Source organism: Berghia stephanieae, chromosome 13, assembly GCF_034508935.2.
Source record: "Berghia stephanieae isolate SIO BIC M18660-M18661 chromosome 13, UCSD_Bste_1.3, whole genome shotgun sequence".
NCBI lineage: Eukaryota > Metazoa > Mollusca > Gastropoda > Nudibranchia > Aeolidiidae > Berghia > Berghia stephanieae.
The window spans coordinates 20,695,101-20,710,091 of record NC_088372.1 but is presented as its reverse complement, the minus strand read 5'-3'; the positions used below and the strand labels follow the sequence as shown (position 1 = coordinate 20,710,091).

General features: G+C 33.9%; 1 protein-coding gene across 1 annotated transcript in view; it reads left to right on the top strand.

The window, feature by feature from the left end:
* LOC144958734 (low-density lipoprotein receptor-related protein 2-like) overlaps nucleotides 1–14,991 on the top strand; it is a 146,414-nt gene that overhangs the window by 52,110 nt on the left and 79,313 nt on the right. Inside the window, exons 12-20 of the mRNA XM_078890904.1 lie at nucleotides 4,244–4,378; nucleotides 7,276–7,500; nucleotides 9,467–9,662; nucleotides 9,986–10,162; nucleotides 10,909–10,997; nucleotides 11,633–11,773; nucleotides 12,617–12,901; nucleotides 13,973–14,086; nucleotides 14,593–14,712. Of these exons, the coding sequence (XP_078747030.1) occupies nucleotides 4,244–4,378; nucleotides 7,276–7,500; nucleotides 9,467–9,662; nucleotides 9,986–10,162; nucleotides 10,909–10,997; nucleotides 11,633–11,773; nucleotides 12,617–12,901; nucleotides 13,973–14,086; nucleotides 14,593–14,712 (1,482 nt within the window). The remainder of the gene's footprint in view (nucleotides 1–4,243; nucleotides 4,379–7,275; nucleotides 7,501–9,466; nucleotides 9,663–9,985; nucleotides 10,163–10,908; nucleotides 10,998–11,632; nucleotides 11,774–12,616; nucleotides 12,902–13,972; nucleotides 14,087–14,592; nucleotides 14,713–14,991) is intronic.

Below are 14,991 nucleotides of genomic sequence, written 5' to 3'. Positions count from 1 at the left end.
ACAATAATTTTTTTATTAGATACGTGGGAAATCGGCTTCATACTTTATTCCATATATAGAAGCCTCTGTGTTTTATCTACATAATGATCTACTTAATTATTTAAAACGTTGTTGTCAAAAATCCTTGCGACTTTGTCTTATTAATGATTTAAATAATGATGTTATTGTAGTCCACCTCAAGTTCTTGGTCTGTCTGGAAAACTTGTCACTGGCCCTTGGATGTCAACTCTGTACACGCATGACAAGGAGCGGAATCATTTGCAGTTATCTAGCAGTCTACAGACCTGCCTTACTTTCATAAAAGACTGTTCAGAAAACCCTGAATTTCTGTTGATGTCCAACCACTTGCATGTTAGCCGCAAGAGTATATCAAAAGATATCCAAGCAACTACATTGATATTTAGACGGTACCTTGGTCATCACTCCTGATTTGCTGAAAACGACTTCATCAGCGCCTGTACACAATATGTTTGCTGAGAGAGCGTTGGACGTCATGCCCCAAATGCTTGTGTTGGGACTGTCGATGCCCATGTGTGAGCAAAGCTTAACAGAACCCTTGACTGGGTGCGGAATGTTGATGATAAAGAAAGACTTTAAAAATTTTGCAGACATCAGGGTGCAAAAATACGCAAAATTGAAATTGAAATAAAGAAGTGTTGAGATATCAAGATTCTGAAGCGTCAGCAGGAGCAGGCACAGCAAAAAGAAGTGCAAGACAGAGGGAAGCTAGAGAGAGAGGTTTTAGTTGGTTTAACGGATGGTATGGAAGAATTGCTTAAAAATGTTGGAGATGTTTTCAGAAAATTTGTTGATGATTTGATGTTTAGGCTCTGTGGGATGGTTTTCAAGCATGTTTGGTCTACTAATGACGGAAAGGATCAAGTTTATATGGCCAGTGTACGGAAAGTGAAGAAGGAAAATGTTCGGAAAGTAGTTAGTTACTGGAATGAAGAAGAGAAAGAATCTGACAGCGAGGATTACACAATACCCATCATTGCTGATGTCATTCTTGGTGACGTCGTATTTACTCGATAGAATACATCATATTATTCAAACTGTAAATATATTTAATTATGTTTTGTTTTATTATTGTTATGGTTCAAATTGTTACAAAAGTTTAATGTTTATTTTTAAAAATTTTTCTTGAACACAATTAATTTTTATCATTTTTCTTCTTTTATCTCATTTTGTTATGAAGATTTGATGGTTGGAATGTTCGCATTTTATGATTTGCGGCCAATTATCGCTCTTTTTTTTTTTTAGGTTGAGGTTTTGACCCCTCAAAATAATATTTTGTTATGCTTCATTTGTTTCAAAAGTGAAATGCAGATTTAACACTTTGATTAAAAAAAATTTCTCTTGACTTGCTACAGCACAGTGATTTTAAAAATAATTTTTCTTTTGAACTTGTGCTAAATTTTGCTTCTGTTTTGCATAGTCCTCTGCTATTAATGAGTTAAAATTGAAAATTTCACATTTTTATCTCATTTTGTTATTCAGATGTATGGGTTGGAATGTTCACAGTTTATGATTTGCTGCCAATTATCGCTTGTTTTTTGAAGTTTTGACCCCTCAAAATTTATTTTTTAATGTATGGAGCAGTCATACGTGATTAAATTTCATAAAAGTTTCAGGTCCCTATCTGAAGTCATCTCATTATGAATATTTTATTCGTAAGATGCCAATTATAGGTCACAGTTTTCCTTATATGGACTATATTTTTATTTTTCGACACATTTTTGGTCATAACTTTTGATCGGATAGATTGAGAACGATAATTTTTTAACATTGTCTTTCTTTCACCATCCTCTATTCAGCATCACTAAAATGGAGGCTCTACGTCAATTTTGAAAAATTATTGCAATGCCTATAATTAATATGTTAATAGTTGGGTAACTGGATTGGTGGCAATGAATGCATAACTTGCCCTGGCTAGTAGTGATAGCCGATAGCTATTGTAATACAGCCCACTACGGATAATCGCAACCCCTTGGGATCAGCCAGAATGTTGCGATTAACCGAAGTTGCAATTAACCGAAGTTGAGTTTCCTGTTCACAATTGCAACATTTTATACATATTATAAGGTAAACTCAAACCAGATGTTATAAACATTGTTCCTGAGGAATCGATTGAAACATAAACTACATGGCAGCCCTGTATAGATTTTGTCAAGCAAGAGTAGCTGTGATGCAAGCCGACATTTTATTCAGATTTGATTAACATTCTCTCTTTTGTTAGAGTCCAAGAGATAAGCCGTGATGAGAGACAATAAGGTCTCACCAAACCACATGGTCACAATGCACAGTTGTCAATCCCATAACAAAGGATATCGCTCAGTCTCTCTTTACAATCATTATCTACCTGCTGTCTTGACTATGCCCAGCTCCCTCACCTCCTATCTAATTGTCACAGATGACCTCACAAACCCATACTACTTACTTAGAGATACTTAGAGATGATTTCCAGCACAGGTTCTCAATGATCCTCTTCGCTGGACTCCGGTGTCATCTTTGTTTCTTCCGGTTGCAGATTACCGTGAAGACAGAATGTGATGCTAGCCTTGTAATCATAGTAGATTTCTTGGTTTTTCCAATAGCTATCCAGTCTGTTCTTGAATGTGTTAAAGGAATCAGCACTGACAACTTTCTCTGGTAGACTGTTCCACACTTGAACCATTCTAACACTGAAACTATGCTTGCGCACATCTAGTCTGGCCCTTTGTGTGAAAAGTTTCTTAGAAGTGCCCCTTGTTCCTGTCCTCAGGGAGTGCTTGGGCCAGGGTTTAAGTAGATTACCAGCTTTTTGGTCATACTTTTCATTTAACATTTTGTACACTGCTATCATGTCACCTCTTATTCTTCTATAACTTAGTGTTGGTAATTTCAGTTTTTTTAATCTCTCTTCGTATGTCATCCCTTTCATACTCGGGAGCTGCTTGGTAGCTCTTCTTTGGACCCCTTCTATAAGCTCAATGTGTTTACTTTTGAATGGTGCCCAGACTGAGCTGGCATATTCCAAGTGTGTTCGCACTAGTGCTTTGTACAGTGGAATGAAAGTATCTTCATTTAGGTATTGAAATATTCGGCGAATTGTTGCAAACATTGCAGTTGCCTTTTTCACTTTATCGTTGATGTGCTTTTCAAAGCTTAGTTCATTATCGACTGCAAAGTCCCGCCCTCTTTTGTCTCTAATAGCTTGGTGACACACTAGTGTAGCATTAAACCCTGCCCACTCTCGATTCTTCAACCTGACATGATTTCACCGATGATACAATTTAATCATGGAATTTTACTTGTTTGATATTTTGAATTTGCCACTTTTTGAGGTCAAAAATTTGTTGCGATTAACCGAAGCTTGTTGCAATTAACCAGTGACTTTTATATAGAATTAATTCCGTTTCTTGGGAAATGTTGCGATTAACCGAAAGTTGCGATTATCCGGAGTGGACTGTAGTAATGGTAGGTACTAAAATGACACATTACAGGCAAATAGTCTGGCTCCATGTGACCTGCTAGAGGAATTAATGTGTCACATAAAGCCCATGCCATTGAGCATGTTAAATCTATGCTCTTTTATAAATGTTTCTATTTTTCATTTAACGATTGGACAACATGCACTGATACAGACTATCTGCTTTGTATAGCACTGCAGTACATATATATGTCCATATTTTTGAGTTCATGTGTATATATATAAACTGGTTTTTAAAATCGCTACAATAATTGTAATTTTAGCAGTAAGAAATTACAAAATATGAAGGAATTTCTTGCAGTCTTAAAAAACAAAAACAACTTTATTTAGTCTGGCATCGTCTTACAATTGGTACAGTGTTTGGTCATGCAATAGAAATATAGTCTTTTGAGAGGTCAGTGACCATTTTGAGCAGTGCAAAATCCTGGCCTTATTGTTTTATCCTTGAGGAAGGCACTATACTTACATTACGCCTATAAATCTCAGATAAGAATGAGTACCTGGATAAAGATGGATATTGAAAAAGTTCTAGTGTGAAAAACCCCCACCTAAAGGCAACATGCACTATACCGAATGGAATTTTAGTACCATGTAGCCTGATAAAGGAATAAATGAAGCATTATGAAGTGCATTGAGCATAGTGGATTCATAGAAATCTGGTATATAAATGTGTTTGCTATAATTATTTATTTTTATTTAATTCTGTTCATTTATTATTTATGAGTAATTACATCAATGAATAAATTGTTTTATTTGTTTTTGATTTTGCAGCGAACAATCCATGTGATGAAAATATCTGCCAACACATTTGTGTTCTGTCACATACCACTGATAATAATGGTCTTGGATATAGGTGTTTGTGTAAAGCTGGATATAAATTGGATGCCTCTCTCACCAACTGCACAAGTAGGTTTCACCATTTAAATGTTAAGTACGCTACAGACCAAATGGGGCGAAAGGGATGAGGGTTCTCATATAGATCAGTTTGTAAAGCACTCTCTTCATAAGTAAAGGAAAAGTTATTGGTCCCATGTGCAATAAGGGTTTTTTTTTCTTTTTTGGCTCCTCTTTGCCAAATGTGACTTAAAAAGCAACACAGATTTCATGCGCACCGTGGAGGATCGTGATTCGTGGAGACAGCTGACCGGCAACGTGCCAAAGAGCACAAGCCACCATGGATGGTGATGATGCCAATGATTGGATTGCTGGGCAAAATGATATGACAGAAAGTGCTTTATGACTATCATCTTATGGAATTGTTGTCCTTAATTTTATCCTTGCCAGAGATTTTCAGGATTTTTATGGTAACTTCACACCCAACAAACATAAAACATTTTCTTTTTTACTCAAACATAAAAGCAGTAAGCATATGCTAAACATATTTGTTTTCAGCAAAAGAGCTCTTTGACACAATGTTAAATTTCTGTAATTATAACAAAAGTTGTCTTTAAATTTGTGATACCTGGATACCTACCTGGATACCTCTGTATAGAGCTTTTAGACTTGGTGTAGTCTCCTTCGCTCCTCCTCATCTATTAATGATTGGACCAATTTTTATAATTGAACTTGTTTCCTAGGGTGTTGCTTATCTCCAACTCTGCTTTGAATTTATTCAAATTTTTTGCTGATACTGTGGTTTCTTGTAGTTTATTCCAGTTATTTACAATTCTAGATGAAAAAAAGTTCCTTCTTTCATTTGTTTTAAAACGTTCTTTTTTCAGTTTCTTGCTGTTTCCTCGTGTCTGAATGTTCTTGTTTGGTTTAAGGAATCCTGCCTCTACCCTGTCTATTCCCTTTACTATTTTATATGTTTGGATCATATCTCCCCTTCTTCTCCTGTAATCTAAGGTCGGGAGATTTAATTCTTTCAATCTCTCACAGTAGGTTTTGTCTTTCAGGTGTGTGATAAGTTTTATTGCTCTCCTTTGCACTCTTTCCAAACAGTCTTTGTCTCCCTCAAACTTCGGATACCATATGCAGTTAGCATATTCCAGCTTTGATCTAACCATAGTCTTGTAGATGGTAGTCATGTGTTTTGTTTTCAGATTCTTGAAATTTCTTTTCACTATTCCGAGTGTTTTACTAGCCTTAGATTGAACATCTTGAATTTGCTTCTTGAAGTTTAGCTTCATATCAATAAATACTCCTAGGTCTTTTTCCCCATTGGATTTCTGCAGGGGTTTTTCTTTCATTATATAGTTTGCTTCTCTGTTGTTTTTTCCTAGGTGAAGAACTGCACATTTATCTACATTGAACTCCATCTGCCATATTTCGGACCATTCTTCAAGCTTTTTCAAATCTTGTTGTAAGGTGTTTCTTTCTTCTTCTGTATTAGCTACTCCATAGAGCTTAGTATCATCGGCAAAGATTTTACATTTAGATGATAGATTGTCTGGCAAGTCATTGATATAAATCAGGAAGAGAACCGGTCCCAGTACACTTCCTTGTGGAACTCCACTTGTTACCAGTCTCTCCGTTGATGCTGTTCCATTCACTATCACTTTTTGTCTTCTATCTTTGAGGAAATCTCGGACCCATTTGACTGTCTGATCATTAATTTGATACTGTTCCAATTTCCTGATTAGGCGCCAGTGTGGAACTTTGTCAAATGCCTTTCTGAAGTCGAGGTATATGACATCTAAATTGTTGCCTAATTCCAGGTCTCTCGTCCAGTCATCCATTGTTTCAAGTAGGTTTGTTACCGTAGACCTTCCCGCCATGAAACGATGTTGATCTTTGCTGAATAGTTTGTTCTTGGTCATATGATCAACCATTTCTTCTCTAATCAGCTGTTCCATGAGCTTGCAGACGACAGATGTCAGGCTCACTGGTCTGTAGTTTTCTGGATTTTTTCTGTCTCCCTTCTTGAATATGGCTGTGACGTTAGCTTCTTTCCATTCCCTTGGTAGTCTTCCTTCTTTCATCGACTGGTTAAATATCTTGGTTAGGGGTTCTACTAGCTGCTCTGCTAAGTTTTTTAGGATGTAAGGATGAAGTTTGTCAGGTCCAGGTGATTTACTCTCCTTTAGGTTTTGTAGTCTCTTCATTACTCTCTCTTCAGTAATCGGCCATTGTGTAGTATCTATATTACTTCTTTTAGCAATATCTGGCAAGTTTTTCTGGTTCTCCACTGTAAAGACACTTGCAAAGAAGAGATTTAGCACCTCTGCCTTGTCTTCATCTTCAGATGCCCAAGTGCCATCTTCTTTTTTTATGTCACAGGTTCCCTGTCTTGTCTTCATTTTACTGTTTACATAACTCCAGAATACTTTAGGATTTTCTTTTGTTTCCTCTGATGTACTAAAGAAATCAGGATAAGAAAAATGTTAGCTATATCGTAACAAACATTACGATTTTTCTATAGTTGGTAAGAAAAGGGTTAATTTAATGCTACCGAAACCAATATAAACAGTTCCATGGGCCTTATGACTCTGATCAAGATCTGGATATATAAGTTGTGAAAAAGCAGTGTGGCAGTCAAATCAACTTTATAAATGTGACCAATTGTCTCAAAACGGTATTACGCCGGGTTGGTTTTTGTGCTTAAAATTAGTCTATAAGTTCAACTTACACAATTTAGGTTAAAATAGATGTCTTCAAAAAGTTCAATGAGGTTTATTTCTTAAACTCTGAAAGACATAAATCTCGGAATTCAGATCATTTCAATTAAATTACAGTTTTCTTTATCATCCGTGCCAACAAATACCAGGTTGAAACTGTTAGTCACAGATGTTATTAGGATGAAAAAAAAAACAGTTGCAAAGGTTATACTTTGTAAGACTTCACATTTTTTTTTCTTCCAGAAATTGACAAGTTCATCCTGTTTGCATCACCACGGGCTATTCGTGGCATTTCTCTTGACGAACCTGGAGAATATCCTGTAGATGCCATCCCACCCATTGTTGGGCATCGCTGGGGTCGGCTGGGTGTCAATTATGTTGCTTTGGACTATGACGCTGAAAATGAAACAGTTTTTTTCTCTGATGTCAGAAACAGGGTCATCTACAGGGGAAAGATTGGAGAATCAGGTTGGTGGCAATTCTTTTTTCATATGTTATTAGGGGTTACTACTAATGTATAAGAGAGGCATAGGATTGTTTCATGTTTTTTGTGAATCAAAGACAAAGAGATTTTCATAATATCAGATTCTTGAACTCCTGCATTTGAATTTTTGAACAAGTTCCCACAACTGATTTTGGAAGCATGCACTGGAAATGAATTTGAAACTTCACATCCAGGAGTCGATGAAACTTATTTCCATTCAACTGACCTCACATATTATTATTATCAAAATGTTTTCTTTTTTACAATGATGGGTTCGCAAATTTAACGATTTGACATTAAGAATTATCATTGTGGTCATGATATCATTATGTGTAAACATTATTCTAGTAAAACCTGCTGGAGGAAAAAAAACAACTTCTGTTATGTTTTTTTTAACAAAGGATAAAAGGGACGCCTGATAACATGTTTTTGCTATTGTACTGTAGTAAAATCGGGTTTTCTCCTAAACCAAAGGGGCATAATAATACAGTTTATTTAATCAAATATTAGAGAAAGTACTCAGAACATATCAGCACCATAGGCTTTTTTCCTGCAAATCCTCCCAAAATCTGACAATTTACATACAGAAACAGTTTTGAATGATAATTATTTGTACCCGTTTAAAAAGCCAATCAAATTCTTTTGATAATTAAGATTTTTTATATGTATTTTTTTATGCCTATTTTTTTTTAAAGGCCAGTTAATTTTTTTATCCAACATTTTTATAAACTAAAAACTATAATTTGTGATACAACAAAACAAAAGCAACAAATTTCAATGATTCTATAATATTATTTCATTTTTTGTTTGATTGTTTGATATACAGCTTTTATTCTCTCATGTTATGAACAAATTAGATTAGGAGTAGATCTACTTTTATAAGAAGTAGAGATAGTTAATGGAGACTGTTTCAGGCTTTAATCTCCATCCCTCTTCGTGATTATTATACGTACATTGAAGTTTTTAGTGGAAGAGAACCGCCTTCTTTGTATTTTATCTGTAATAGGCAATATATATTAATTTATCGTACATTTTTAACAGCTGAAAAATGTTATGACTTCAGTCCTTAGGTCACATTTTTACTTTGAGACAAATATCAAAAAGAAACATTTTGTACATTAAATGACTGATTTAAATTCACATTGATATGATTTGGCTTTTTTTTCCACTGTTCATCAATACTCTCAACAATTCTCTTTTTGCTCTAGAAGTTTCTTACTTTTTGATGACTTGTTAATATTAAAACGATATAAATATAAATCACTAATTTTGTGCCATCGGTTTCATGATTATTGATGATAACTTTTGTCTTTTTGTGACATTTGACATGAAACTCTTTAATTTAGCCTCAAAACCCCATCAGAATTTTTATTACCTGACAATGAAAAATGATTCAACTGTTTGAAAATATAGTTGAATGTAAAATTTAAACAACCGAAAAGTTCTCTTGATTATCTAACATAATGTCATTGACTTTTAACGCTATCTGCAGTTGAAGCGTTGACTGTTTGTTGTTCATATTTATGCTATAAAATCTTCTATATTGTTGACAATAAATTGTTTTTAGTGCCATTGCATTTTAAAATCATCTTCAAGTAAATTATTGCAATTCACTATCTTTTAAAAAGAAAAAAAAGGTATAGAGATCACAGATTACATTGTCATAAAACTAGATTGATGTTTTAAAGTTTATCTTTTATTTTAAATTTTAATTTTAGGCTTCATGGTCTATTATGTCAAGATAAAAATAGCCTGAAATGGCTCACCTTTATATGATTTTATGAATGCACTTCTGCTTAGCAATTTGAAACTCATATGTTCAGTCAACGAAGACTGATCTTTTCTTATATTTTTCGTTCTGGCGCTGTATCATACATACAATTTTGTATTTATTACTTGCATCAATGCCTGTTCTCCAAATTTTTTTACAATTTTTTTTTGTCTCACCAGATCCATTACCACAGCTAGTCACTGATATAGGATCTGTGGAGGGGATGAGCTATGACTGGATATCCAAGAATCTCTTCTTCACAGACTTTCGTCGCAGCAGTTTATCTGTTGTGAGAGTCTATCATCCCAATGACAGGCGTGATCTCATCAAAGATTTAGGCAATGCTAGATCTGTTGTTGTTCATCCTCTTAAAGGGTGAGAGCCTTTTTTTCCATGTGTGATAGAACTATTATTAATAAAAGAATTGAATTGTTTAATTTTTATTTTAAAAATAGTTTATATTTAATTAATACAACAAATTAAAATTTTCCACTAAGGATAAATATTTTAAGATCGTTAGAATATTTTTGAGAGCTCCTGTCCTACATGAATAGCATATTTATGACCTAGTTATATTTTATATTAAGCTCTATATAATGTGGAAATATTGTTCAAAATTGAAATTGATCTGAAGGATAAATGCTGAATTAACAAAGCATAAAAATTATTTATTTTAACCATTTTGTTTCCATTTCTAGGTTTTTATTTTATACTGACTGGCTGAGGAACTCACGACAAAGAGCCTACATAGCAAGGTGTTTCACAGATGGCACTAATATAACACAGATAAAAAACACACAGCTTGGTTGGCCCAATGGCTTAACTGTGGACTTCATGACTGAGCGGCTCTATTGGGTTGATGCTTACTTTGACCGGTAATTAATCAACCAATCTTCAGTTTGTCTCCTCAGTAGTGATGAGTTGGGTCTATTTTAGATATTGTGGGAAAATTCTTGCAATGAATTCATGTCTAAAGGCTAAACAGTATATCAGACCTGTAAATCCTCCCTCCGACTATTGTTGAAATTCTGACTCACCAGTGTTGGTCAAAAATTGATCCATCAGTCTTCTTCAGTAGCGTTAAAATTGAAAAAAAAAGTAAAGGATAATTCTAAAATGAAATTGCTGATCTGACCATGTGACAACCCTAATTCCATCTCACTTTGCACATCATTGATGTGCAAACTTAATATTTGGTAGCTTACCTCACGCGAGTTGTGCTGCTGAGTGGAAGAATGCTCCAGAAGCTCAACTCATCATTTTCTTGACCATGACATAGTTTAATACATTCCAATGTATGAAACTGTGGTAGTACGAACTAGAAAACGTTCTTCCCAGTAAAAAGTGAAATGAAATACAAATTTGACAGTTGAGATATCAAACTTTAAATACTTCTCTTTTTATTGGATAATTCAACCTTAGGTACCTGTAAATTAATTGAACGATATTGAGTCATGACTCCCATTTAAATTATGTCTTCCTATTCATTATCTCAATCAGTCTAACTGAAATGTAGAGGAATTTATAAAAAATAAATATAGAATGATGTTGGGTTGTCAGCCTTAAGAGACTACATTAATTAAGACGTTGATGATTGGCAAACAGGTATTTTCTTCCCCAGAATTCAGCATTCCAAATTGGATGGAGGAGATCTGATAACTCTGCAAGGCCACACCATTGTTCATCCCTTTGGAATTGCAATTTATAAAGGTATTGTCTTGACACTTAATCCTCTCCTCTTTAGATTAGGTGCCAACAAAATTCTTTTGTATTGTTTTTTTTTTGTAGGCTAGCTAGCTCAGTTCAATCCAGACCATTTACCTCAAGAATAATTTCATTACAATTTTAATCATCTGAATTTTAATTATTGGTATTACAAGAAGCCAAATATAAAAAAATTTGTCACATAATGTGATCTAATAAGATCAGATAAATGATCTTGCATTGACTATAAATTATGAACATTTATGTATGCATTGTCTTTACATGTGTATCCCGATGCAAATTTTCATATTTTTAGGAATTATACTAAAAAAAAAGTGCTGATACGTTTTGTGTGCTTTCTTTTTGTTATGTGATGAGGATGATGATGATGACGAAGATGACTACGACAATTCTTCTTCTTTCTTCTTCTTCTTCTTCTTCTTCTTCTTCTTCTTCTTCTTCTTTTCTTCTTCTTCTTCTTCTTCTTCTTTTCTTTTCTTTTCTTTTTTTTATTATTATTATTATTATTATTGTCGTTGTCATCATCGTTGTTGTTATAATAAGTATTGTTATTATCATTATTCTTGTTGTTGGTTTTGGTATTACTTTTTAGTCATCACATTATTTTCATTTTCTTACAGATTTTATTTATTATACTGACTGGAGATTAAAGTCAATCGTACGTATCAATAGACGTGGAGGTCAGCAGATGAAGATGAGATCAGGCATTGGTCGAGTTATGGGAATAAGGATATATGACCCTAATCTACAACCTAATTCAGGTACATTGGTTGTGGGTCCAAGAGAACGAGAAAAAGCTGCCAGAAAAAAATGGATGGTGAATATTAATAGGGTAGGCTGGTTATCCAGTGGTAAAGTGTTTAAACCTGGTATTGGATTTTTAAAATATTTGTTGATAGTAATACTCTGGCTGAACTTTGTTAAATGTTTTGTGTGGTGTGTGTATACAGTCTTCTTTTACTTAGGCATGATGTGTAATCAAAATTATGTGTAAGTTGTTTGTATGAATTCCAGAATTAACCAAATTTAGGATATCAATGTTGACATAATGATACACTGTTATAAAGACTTATACAAATTCAAAATGGCAGATGGGGAGACGTTTCTGTGATGATTACAACAGCATGACAACGCTCCGGGTTATCATATGAGTCTTAACTAGGGAAGAGGAAACAAGTGTTAAGGAGCAAGAAATAGATACTTTATTAAATTATTTAATCGTATAATGATACAAATGTGATACTAAGAGTGCTCAGTATGTTGACAATATCAGCAAAGCAAAGTATTAGGAATTTACCACAGTTTTGTAAGACAACAAAAGTGTGATAAGTTCTTATTACTTTATTGATTTACATATTTTATGTTTTATTCTAGAATCAAAGAGAAAACAATTTGCCGTCAAATGGTCGGGAGGGCAAATGGTGTCAAAACATTAAAAATTGATTATCCCTTTTCCTCTTTGATTATCCTTTGTCTACAGATATAAAGTAATTTTCAATTTTATATTATTGATCAGACAAGCCAGTAGTATGGATTGTTGATTAAAAATATTTTTTCTGATTGATGATGAGTCTGATGATCTTTTATTTTCTCATATTTTTCAGGACAAAATCCCTGCAGTCAGAGAAATGGTGACTGTTCCCATTTCTGTTTTGTGGTTCCTATTAAGGGGGGAATAAGTCAAGTAGGCCGACATTGTGGTTGTCCTTACGGATTCAAACTAGGCAGAGACCAGAGGACTTGTGAAACAAACCCAAATGAACAAGAGGAATCTACTTGTCGGAAGGGGCTCTTCCAGTGTCAGAACAAGCGATGTATTCCTAACTCTTATCGATGTGACCGAGATAATGATTGTTTGGATCGATCAGATGAAGCAGGCTGTCCTAAAGGTATTTGATTTATCATTGATAATCAACAATCTTAAGTATGGAGTCCTTAAAAGCCATAAGACAATATGGAATTTATCTTAATTATTGAAGGATTAAATGGACAATAGCAATTGCAAGATGGCCTTTGGATATCCATATATTCATTGAACTATTATACTTTCTTTAAAACTCGGCTACCTTGTTACTAATTGGTGGACGGAAGGGTCAGACAAAAAATGCAACCTAATCAAGGAGCTGGTGCATTAATCGTGTACTTTATCAATTGAGGTTGTGAGTCACTAGTGGAGTCCGTAGCAAATCTTTTAAGCTTCTTGACTTCTGTTGCCAGTGGATTCTGATGATAATGGATGATGTTGAATTAAAACTCATATATCATAGTGTCTTCTATTTTAAAAAAACTTGCAATGAGCTTATATTTGATTAACTGTCTCAATTTGGTGTTATGTTAAGGTAAAGTAAAACAGATGCTGAAAATTGAATTTCAGTTTTAGTTCAAAATAATGAAATTTGACTTTATGATTTTATACCTTTGTAAAGGAGAATGAGTGTACTTTTTAAAACTGCAAAAAAATTAAGTTTTGTTATTTTTCTCATTTTGACTTCAAACTAAATTCTCTATGTTCTTTTGATTCTTACATGAAAACCAGATTGACATATTGGATCTCCCATGATCCAAGAGTGTCAAAAGTACAGTTTAAATATTAAAAAACAAAAACAGGAATCTTCAATAGAATTAAACATTCATTTATAATTTATAACTGATGATTATACCACTAAAAAGAGTGTGGATTGCATTGCTGGCCTTAAGTACTGTGAGAAAGTAGCAGGCCTCTATTACATTTGATGCACTGTGTGGCTTTGAGTAAGTAACATCACCTCACCCTAGATTTTATGTTTGAATCAGATGAATAACCAATCAAAATAAAAAAATCTAAACAACCAGAACACGAAAAACAACCCCACCCCGAACCACACTCCAAGAAAGACCTGTTATGTAAAATTGGCAAAAATCATTGCAGTTAAAGCACTGAGGATATGATAATAAGTTATGATATAATTTCCTTTCTCAAGATACCACCTGCCCTTCTAATCGATTCAAATGTGATAACGGTCAGTGCATCAGTCGTATCTGGACATGCGATGGAGACAATGACTGTGGTGACATGTCTGATGAAAACGATTGTCGTGAGTATTAGCATGTTTTAACATTTTACTACAATCTCATTTTCACATCTCATAAATAATGCTATTCATTTCAAGATACAGAAAAATAGTTGTCTCTTATAGAATCGTATTGTGTTAATCTTAGTTTCTGTAGTATCAGTAACAATGGCTTGCTACTCTTTGAATAAGATGTGTCTAAATACTGCTGGATGGATAGGAGGGTTTTGTAGACTTTGGCTCTTGTAGGTTGAGACCAGGTTTATTTAGGTTGGAATCTAGTACTCAATCAGGCTCCGGGTACCACTCCAGTATCACAGATGAAGAAATTAAAGCTAATTCTTTATCATATCCATCTTTTAAAGTACCAATTTCATAAAATAACAGACCACACAAAAAACAAAAAAAATGTATTGTTTTAATGTCTTTAGTTTTTAATCTTTTAGAATTCGTTTTATTGTTATAAATGTGTGAAACTTGAATTTTTGTTATTATTATAGAGTTTTATTTTAATCATTTCTTCTCTCCAGCATCCAAAACATGTAGTTCAAGGGAGTTTCAGTGTAACAACAGCCTGTGTATCAGCCACTCACTGAAATGTGACACAGATAATGATTGTGGGGATGGATCCGATGAAGGCGATTTTTGTGGTAAGAGTATAGAAAAATGATGGATTAGAGAACTTTAGCTCAATTTTCTTTATAAAATAGTTGCCTGCTCAATACTTCATTTTAAAAAAAAATGAATTTCAATTGTGTTTTTGTCTTTTCAAATATCAAAACATTTTTAGCGTGTAAGATAATTATTGTACTAAAGTTCAACGGCTGAAGAAATATAAAAACAGTATTGAAAATTACAGCGATTATTTTTTCTCATAACATTACAGAGACATGTGTGGTATTTGAGTCAGCGAAATGAGGGAAGTGCCA